Source organism: Pterocles gutturalis, unplaced genomic scaffold (genome assembly GCF_000699245.1).
Source record: "Pterocles gutturalis isolate BGI_N339 unplaced genomic scaffold, ASM69924v1 scaffold12008, whole genome shotgun sequence".
Taxonomy (NCBI): Eukaryota; Metazoa; Chordata; class Aves; order Pterocliformes; family Pteroclidae; genus Pterocles; species Pterocles gutturalis.
The window spans coordinates 1-9,815 of NW_010120621.1; the positions used below are offsets into that span (position 1 = coordinate 1).

General features: G+C 45.2%; 1 protein-coding gene across 1 annotated transcript; it reads left to right on the top strand.

Moving 5' to 3' along the window:
- Positions 1–928: 928 nt before the first annotated feature.
- ARHGAP24 (Rho GTPase activating protein 24) lies at positions 929–9,092 on the top strand (the record flags this gene model as incomplete). The annotated part of the gene is made up of 4 exons (XM_010076976.1): positions 929–1,002; positions 2,517–2,638; positions 5,111–6,179; positions 8,360–9,092. Coding segments are annotated over 4 exons (1,509 nt in total), but the record flags the coding sequence as incomplete, so codon positions are not given.
- Between the last annotated feature and the right edge of the window lie 723 nt (positions 9,093–9,815).

Genomic DNA, 9,815 nt, shown 5'->3' on the forward strand with positions numbered 1-9,815 from the left:
TTGAAAGCGAGATTCAAATTCCAGTGGCCTTTTGGTGCTGGAGGTAGTGCTGCCAGTTTGTGAAAAATCGGTACGATAGATGATGAGCCACTTTGGTCCTCTTTGTGGTGGCTTAGCAGTCCATCTGTAAGGCTGTGTGACAAGATTTTCAGTTGATCTTTCTCCGCACAGAAGTTAAAAGTGCAGCCGCTGTTAAGGGAGAGAGCTGTGCGTCTTGTTGCCTTTCTTAGCCCCCAACCAGCAAACCTGTGCGCTAGCCCGGTCCACCCATCTCGAATTGCATTTCGTAATGTGTTTGGATCAAAACCCCACTGATGCTGGCAAAGTACTAAAAGCCTCATACTGAAAATAGTCTAAAGCTCCTGGTTGGTGAGGAGCATGGCCAGGGTCTGTTCCTGCAGGTACAGAAGTGGTGTTCTGGTTGTCCCATTCTGGAGCGGGCACAGACTGAAATAACTGTTTATTGCTCTGAATCTAGTATGGACCAGAACAGGGTGAAATACCCAAACGGTGTCTCAGGTGAAAATGCCAACCAGTTCATCCCAGAGCTGTTCCTGGAAGCCTCAGCCTTATTGTCTGCAGAGCTGCTGGTCAAAAAAAAAAAAAAAAAAAAAAAAAAAAAAAAGACTACTTTAGGAATCCTAGATGAGAAAAAGAGTGAAAGAGAAGGGAAAGACAGGATGAAACCAAGTTATTTATTTATGTATTTATTTTTTATCCACTGCTAATTCTTGTTAGCTGAATACAGCTTTCCCCATCCAAATAGGTTCTACAAGCTGTTCCTGATGGTAACCTCTATATTAGTGCTGCAGTTCCAGTGGTGTGTTTGTTGTCCTGTAATTGGAATTGCTGACCTTTTTTTGAATCTCTGGCAAAATACTAAGAAATCCTGTCGCTCCACTCTCTTTTTTTCTTAAACCATTTAAAGGGCCTGAAAGAACTGGTGAAGCAAGTGAAGAGCCTGCCAGCTGTCAATTATAATCTGCTGAAATATATCTGCAGGTAAGAATATCACAATGGTATTTATCTAATCGTGAGCTGACAGACAAACCTCTCTGTGTACGTGCCCTGAAGGAAATGCATTACTCAAAAAGTCAGAGAATTGGTGAACTTAAGTGAATGCACTAAAAATACAGGTTTGCTGCAGGACTAATTGACAATTTCGTCTATCAAGGTGCACATTTATGAGTTTCCTTTCATAAGCTGCACTCAGCAAGAAATGCAAGAAGTTAGAAGGAAATCTATTCTATATTCTTTATGATAGGACCCTGTTTTCCCATTTCTAACTGCAGTTGTTGGCCTTGTCTGGGCACTTCTGTTATGGTTTTGACCCGGGCTAACAATAAAATGCAACAACAGCTCGCTAACCTTCCCCCCCTCCTGGGGGTTTCAAAGAGAATTAAACAGGTGAAGGGAAAAGAGACTTGTGGGTTGAGATAAGAATAATTTAATAACTAAACTACAATAAAATAGAAAATAATTATGATAATAGTAACGTATACAAATATAGAAATGAGTGACACAGTGACATTGCTCACCACCCGATGACCAAGGCTCAGCCCATTCCCAGCAAATGATCCCAGAGCAGGGAGGGTCCCGAAATTACAGCCCTGGAAAGCAAAAAGCGTCCAAGAGACCAAGAGCCAACAGAGAGAGTGAGATGACCCCAAGAGAGGGGTGACCCAGAGAGAGAGAGCTGACCTGGAGAAAGACAGCACTTCCGGACCGATCCTCACTGATATACTGGCCATGCCGTACATGGGATGGAACAGACCATCGGCCAGTTTGGTCTCAGTCCTAACCCTGAGGCTGAATCCCAGGCTGGTCACTGGGGCTGTGCTCCCTCCCAGCTTCTCCTGCCCCTGCAGACACGGGCACAGCAGAGAAGCTGGAAAGTCCTTGACTGTCCTGGCAGCAGCTCTGCCCATCAGTGTGTGATCAGCTTCTGCTCAGCACAAACCCAAACACAGCCTCACACCAGCTGCTGGGAAGAGAGTGAACTCTGTCCCAGCCCAAACCAAGACAACTCCTGAAGCATGGTAAGCTTGAAAACGGTGTATATCTGGTAGTATATAGAGTAAGTTCCGTGTATACATCTAAGATCTTAAAAAAATGTGTCACACACAGTTGCAATTTGTGAAATTCTAGGAAGTTCCCAGCATTTAAAAAAAAAAAAAAGCACCAAACAAACTAAAAAGAATATAAACTTATTTTTTAATTGAAAGTTTGTATTTTGAGGCTATTTTATGAGCCATTAATTCTGCTGGAGAAAGTTACTATCTTCAACAGAGTTATCCTGTAGTCCGACCAGATTGAGATTTAAATTTTGTTATCAATGTATAATTTTGAAGAAAATCTGAAGAAGTTGAGGAGAATAGCCTTGAGCTTTTGTGATGTTCCATGAGAATTTGGAATGGAATACTTGAACTATGTTAAGAAACCTTCACATGCTTTGATGTTTTTGTTTCTTTCTTTCCTTTCTACATGTTCCTTAAAGGCATCTTTCTTCCCAACAGATTCCTTGATGAGGTGCAGTCTTACTCAGGTGTAAACAAAATGAGCGTGCAAAATCTGGCGACTGTTTTTGGCCCCAACATCCTTCGCCCCAAAGTGGAAGATCCTCTGACCATCATGGAGGGTGAGCTCACTCTATGTAACTTGTAATGGAAAGAAGGAATGGCTTTAGGTTTATTAACAGTACATACCAGTCCGGGTAGTATGTGCAGTAAGTTCCATATGTCTGTTTTATAGCCACAGAATGCTTCAACCTGAATAAATTTCTGGGTTAAATTTTGCAGATTTCTGTAGAAGTGACTGAAATGTGCAGCACTGCAAACAGACTTTGCATGAAATTGTCCTGCCCTGGCAAATTCATTAAAAATGTACTTTTCTTCTCAATACTTGCTGTAAATATGGCATGGTCATGTTCAGCGCGTGTGGTAGGAGTGCAGTTAATCTTTTACCTTCTTGCACAACAATGATCAGATTGTCGGCTGTGTTCTGTTATTCACAGCAATGCCCAGCTGTATCGTTTTTCTGCGATTAAGACAAAAATATGACTGCGACAATTTTCTCCTATAATTTCTTCCTAGACTTCATCTTTGTGACTTTAATTCTCCATCGAGTATATGACACCTTTTCTCCCTCCAAATACTTTTTTCTTACTTAGCTTTCTCAGAAATTAGGGCTGTACACAGACCCTGCACTGAAAATTCTTACCCAAACTCAAAAATGCAGTGTTCATCGCTTATTTGAGAGCACGTGGATTTATTCTTTTTCTGTGAGTTTGATGCTTTTTCTCTTTCCCAGCTGCAACAACTCCCTATACACTTTCTTCATTTACTTGTTTTTCTTTAGTCTTATATTTCCTCCTCCTTCCTGGGAAAGCAGAAGCTTTCCCAGGCTTTTGCATTAAATAGTACAAAAAGTACTTGAAATCGTTCAATAGATTGGAACTGGAGAGAGGTGTCAGCAAGCTGATTTACACCGCTGAAGTCAATGAGAATGACACGTCACAGAATGACATTTCCTGATGGAATACCATATGTCTTCAGCTCACCTGGGGCAGGGGAGAAGGATGGAGGTTTGAGATGGGGAGAGGGGACTTAGCCGTTCCTAAATGAAGTACTGTCTTACAGGTTTATATTTTTCCAGAACTGTCTGCCACTTAAAGTTTGGGGTGTTTTTGAGTTTGAGCAAGAAATAATTTATTTTTTTTAAACTGGCTAGAAGAGGAAAATAAGATATTTTTCCAGTTATTGAAAGCAGCTCTCCAGCCTGCTTATCAACAGCCCTAGCACTAAAACAGTGGTGGGTGCTGTAGGATACCACACTCATTGAAGGGAAGTCCGTTTATTTTTTAACTAGTGAGAAACGGGTTTGATTAAACAGATTTGTGAGTTCTCTTTAAGCATAACTTTAATACTTGACGTAGTATTTTAAAAGGTGGGGTGTAAAGATCCAGAGTATTACAAAGGAGTTAATGTGAAATGATATTGCCCAGTGGGAAGTTATTGATTATAAGAGCACAGCAGGCCTCTGAGAGCTCTCCAGTAGCTTCAAAATGGGATGCTTATAGTAACTATGTTGACTTTGTTCCTGAAAGATTATTAAGAATAATTAATGAGGGTCTGCTTCACGAAATAGAGTTGCACATCTTTATTATCCCAAGTCCAGTTATAAATGCTAGTGCGTAAATGACAGTGGAGCCAAGTGGTGTGCACACCAAGGGGTTGTTCTTTGAGAGGAAAGGTGGCCATGTACTACAGCAAGTAGCAAACTGGGGTCCTGCGTTAGTTCCGTACTCTGCTATAGCGTGACGCAGCTTCCTCTTTGCATAGATAGTCTCGCCATGGAGTGGCTAAAGGTATTCACATTAAATTAATTATGTCACATTACTGCCCTGCTTTGTTCCAAAAGACTAAAATGTCTGTGTTCCAGCAGTGCAAATCCCCTGCCTGCCCCTTTTCTGTTGAAGTGTTTTGCCAGAATAAGACTTAGGTTTTAAAAATTATCACCCCATTGAGTTGAAAGACGTCACTTCCAGTTATGTTTTTCTTTGCTATTCATTATCGCCTCCTGTTGTCTTCTTGGGATGCAGTTACTGTCACGGTAATAGCTTATTTGCAAAAGTTAAGGAAGAAATGTTTTCGTGTGCGGGGGGTGAGGCAGTGGCCCAGGTTGCGCAGAGAAGCTGTGGATGCCCCATCCCTGGAGGGGTTCAAGGCCAGGCTGGATGAGGCTTTGAACAACCTGGGCTGGTGGGAGGTGTCCCTGCCCATGGCAGGGGGTGGCCCTGGATGATCTTTAAGATCCTTTCCAACCCAAACCATCCTGTGGTTCTATGATTCTATAAAGTTCCTGTTCCTAGGGGTTCTGTGAAGCCCACAGGCTTGGTTTGGTGGAGGGAAGAGGCGGTGCTGAACTGGCCCAGTAGCCAGAGGTGCTTTAGGCACATGGAACAGTCAGGGGGTTATACAGATGGATGAACTGCGTAAATGTTTGTATCAGCTGAATGTTTACCAAGTATTTGTGGAATGTGAGGGATCAAGTATTTATGCCCTAAGCAAAACGCGCCATGAATGAGCGTGTGCTGGGTGTCTCATTTCAGGTACAGTGGTAGTCCAGCAGCTCATGTCAGTGATGATCAGCAAACATGAAGAGCTGTTTCCCAGGGATGCAGACCCTCAGATGGGACCCGAGGTATGCAACAACAACAATGAAATGCCAAAGAAAGGGATGGCGGGACAGCTCCAGAACAAAGAGAACAACAACACCACGGAGACAGCAGTGAGGCGCTGCTCTTGGGACAAACCCGAGTCTCCCCAAAGGGAAAGCATGGACAATGAATCTCCAACTGCTCTGCCAGGCAGCAAGACAAATAGCCCTAGGAACAGCGTCCAGAAACCAGATGTCACCAGGAGCCCACCGCTCATGGTGAAAAAAAATCCTGCTTTTAATAAAGGCAGTGGCATCGTCACCAACGGGTCCTTCAGCAGCTCCGTGGAGGGCCCTGAGAAGAGCCAGACCTTACCAAACTGCGCCCTGCAAGCCAGGAGGATGTCGTCCTTGAAGGGACCGGTGACAAAGATGGGCACACACAGCGTGCAGAACGGAGGTGTGCGGATGGGCCTTTCCAGCACGGATGGGCACAGCAACACCCTCAACGGCCGGCCCACAGGCTGGGTGCCCAACGGCTACGTCACGCTGAGGGACAACAAGCAGAAGGAAGCGGTGAGCGAGTCAGGCCAGCACAACAGGCTGTCCACCTACGACAACGTCCACCAGCAGTTTTCTATGGTGAGCTCTGAGGACAAACAGAGTGTGGACAGTGCCACCTGGTCAACGTCCTCTTGTGAAATATCGCTCCCGGAGCACTCCAACTCCTGTCGTTCATCCACCACCACCTGCCCGGAGCAGGACTTCTATGCAGGTAACTTCGAAGACTCCATGCTGGATGGACCACCACATGAAGACCTCTCTAACCCAGGTGACTATGAGAACAAAAGTGACAGAAGGAGTGTGGGGGGCCACAGCAGCAGAGCCACCAGCAGCAGCGATAACAGTGAAACGTTTGTGGCCAACAGTACTAACAACCACAGTGCTCTGCACAGCCTGGTGTCCAGCTTGAAGCAAGAGATGGCCAAGCAAAAACTAGAGTATGAGACAAGGATAAAAAGGTAAGATGGTTTGGCTTTACCATCTGACTGCCTTTTGCAGAATAAATCCAAGAATTGTTCCCTCTCGTGACTTGCAGTTTGCACCAGCTGCAGTCACTGGGTGCTCACTGCTGAGTTTCCCATCTTTCAGAGTTGACACACTCTGACATGACATCATGATCCAAAGAGCAATTGTGTGCCATGGTTGGGACGTGCTATCCTATTGGCACCCAAAACAAAGCCACAAAGCCAGAACCTTGGAATGTAATTAACCAAAGCAGGAGGCTCTCGCAATGCTTTCATTCGCTGATTCCTGTTCTCCAGAGACTGAGAAAGGCAACTGGGCATCACCTTGCAGTGAAAGCAGTGCTGTGGTTTATTCCACCTGTACTTTCTGAGACTGGGAGACTGCTGGAACTCCTTTCCAGAGTCCTCATTCCTCTTGAGATAGTGCTGCATCTGAGAGTTGCCTCTGCTCACAGTCCTGCTTCTTTGCATGAGCCTTTCCTGCACAGCTCAGACCTGTTAGAGAAGGCCAGGGAGAGCCGTGGCTTTGTCTGCAGACAGTGCAGAGTCTTCTGATGGGCTGCATCCCAAGAAGCATTAGCAGCAGGTCGAAGGAGGTGATTCTCCCCCTCTGCTCTGCTCTCGTGAGACCCCACCTGGAGTGCTGTGTTCAGATGTGGGGCCCTCAACATAAAAAAGACCTGGACCTGTTGGAGAGAGTCCAGAGGAGAGCCATGAAATTCATCAGAGGGCTGGAGCACCTCCCCTGTGAGGACAGGCTGAGAGAGTTGGGGGTGTGCAGCCTGGAGAAGAGAAGGCTCCGGGGAGACTTTAGAGCAGCTTCCAGTGCTGAAAGGGGGCTACAGGAGAGATGGGGAGGGACTGAAAGAGGGGAGATTGAGATGAGATGTGAGGAAAAAATGTTTTCCTGTGCGGGTGGTGAGCAGTGGTCCAGGTTGCCCAGAGAAGCTGTGGATGCCCCATCCCTGGAGGGGTTCAAGGCCAGGATGGATGAGGCTTTGGGAAACCTGGGCTAGTGGGAGGTGTCCCTGCCCATGGCAGGGGGTGGCACTGGATGGTCTCTAAGGTCCCTTCCAACCCAAACCGTTCTATGATTCTATGATTCTGTTCTCGCACACAGCAAGGTTGCTAGGGTGGATGGCCATGACAATCGGTGAATGACCTCAAGGTCTAGGCTTAGCATTAACTGATTCACGTAGCAATGTGGAGCTGAATGTGCTGTCTTTGTTACCCAGGTTCTGCAGTAAAGCTGTTCAGGTCTTGGCTTGTGTTCTAACCTCTGTTGCACAGCATTGGTGCCTCTGGCACTGCCAGTCGCAGCTGGATCACAACGTGTGAGAGCTGCCAGCAAAAGTCCAGCAGACAGAATATTGCAGACTTCTGCCCACATCACTATTTTCAGCACAGTGTGCAGTGTGGTAGAGCACTTCTTATAATGTTTAACATGCACAAGGACTGTGTGTTTAGTACCACGAGGATTTCTAATGCTTTCCATTGGAAAGCCAGATGTGAAATAGGGTCAGATTTTTATAGAATAGAATAGAATCATTCAGGTTGTCAAAGACCCCAAGGATCATCAAGTCCAACCATCAACCCAACCCCACCCAACCCACTAAGCCATGTCCCGAAGCACCGCATCTACACGTTTCTTGACCCCCTCCAGGGATGGTGACTCCACCACTGCCCTGGGCAGCCTGTTCCAATGTTTTTTAGACAAAAAACATATTGATTGAAGGGGTTTTTTTTTTTTGATTTGTCAATGCATATTTGCAAAGAGATAGTAGCTAAATCAGGTGAGGAATGGAGAAGAGCAGTGAAACACAGGCATGCAGGGCATTATACTGACCTTGTAAGTGACACTAGTGCTAGGCGTCAACACTTCCAGCAGTGAAAGGCTTCCTTAGGCTATTCCTGGCAAATTAGAGGGAGCTGTTGGGTACTGTGCACCTTGCCAGTGGCTATGATTAGGCATTTTCTAAATGAGCTATGGAAGACACTGCCCTGTGGGAATGGTTCATTGATGAAGCCATGGTTTGTAGATACCCCTCTCAACAATTCAGTTTAAGCTTTGTAAATGAAAAGACACATGTATGAGTTTGTGGTGTGCATTTCTGCTTGAGTGAGTGAGGAGCTGCTGCTCAGGAGCTGTCTGCTTTTATTTCATTATTTTGTAGCTTGGAGCAAAGAAATCTCACCCTGGAGACAGAAATGATGGCCCTGCACGAAGAGCTGGACCAAGAGCGGAAGAAATTCACTATGGTAGAGATCAAAATGCGTAATGCAGAACGGGCCAAGGAAGATGCAGAGAAGAGGAACGACATGTTGCAGAAGGAAATGGAGCAGTTTTTCTCCACTTTTGGAGAACTGACAGTGGAGTCTCGCAGACCAGAAAGAGAGAACACCATCTGGATCCAGTGAGCAATGGAGGCGTAGACTGTGGGACTTTGGGGAAGGGCTTTGGGGTATTATAGTGTATCAGGTGGCTGGTCACCTGGCTGAGGCTAGTACTCAACATAATGTTATAAACCCTTGCAGGAAGGAATCGCACAGACGTTAACCACTCATACCTACAGTGTGTACTTACCAAGTTATACTCTGAATGCTTCATGAGACTACTGTCAAGTGTTACAACTGGATACCTGTATATAAATTTAAAAAAAAAATTCACCTTAGAGAGCAAGAGATGTATCTCAAGAAATATTTTAATGCAAGTCTTGTATTTAAACTGGTAAATTGAAATGTTGTTGCAATCAAGCTTTATATCAAGGCTTTTCTCCCTTGCACTTAACATAATAAGCTATTTTTGGCATTGTGTTACCATCAGCTTATTTTGTATATCAAATGTTTTTTGTTTTGTTTTGTTACCCCTCTTGCTGGGGAGTGAAGATAAACAGATCTGTTAAGGTACGTGTGCCGATGGTTAACCCTGATTTGCGTCGCTACTAAGAAGACAGTAGGATAAGAAATAGCAGCATGCTGTGGGCATTAAAAAAAAAAAACAAAACATGGTACTAATTAAACAGAATTGATGGCCAGGGCAAAAAGTACCAGGGTGCCCATATTGTAAACGCCAAATGAGGATATGAAGTCACCAAAATTGGGGTAAACAGCCACTTGTTTGGGAGCAAATGTGGGTGGTAAGAAGTTGGGAGTGGGGGAAAAGGGAACGTAAGGGGGAGTCATTTGATCACCCAACCAGAGCTTTTTGTGGTACCCTAAAGAAGCCCTGTGCCTGATCGCTGCAGCTCAGAGCAGGAAAATAAACCAGCTGTTCTGGCCATATTTGCATTTGAAGGGTGAAGGGACACACAGAGGGGATGAACTGGACATCCTGGTAGGCTTATCAGTGTGATGGGTGCTGGGAAGAAAAAAAAAAAAATTATGTCCAGAGTAGAAAATACTGGAGCAACGTGTGTAACAAGAAGAAAACACACCGACATATTCACCACCCGTATTTACAGCGTATACTAGCAAGTTATCGTACTGTCTGAATGTGCTTCGTGATTTTACTGTCAAGTGTTACAACCAGGAAAGCTCCCGGGATCTCAGCATCGCCAAGGGAACACCCAGAGGGAGCAGCCTGGAGCCTGGCAGCATGCAGAGTGCCAAAAAGAAACAGCAAAGCCATGC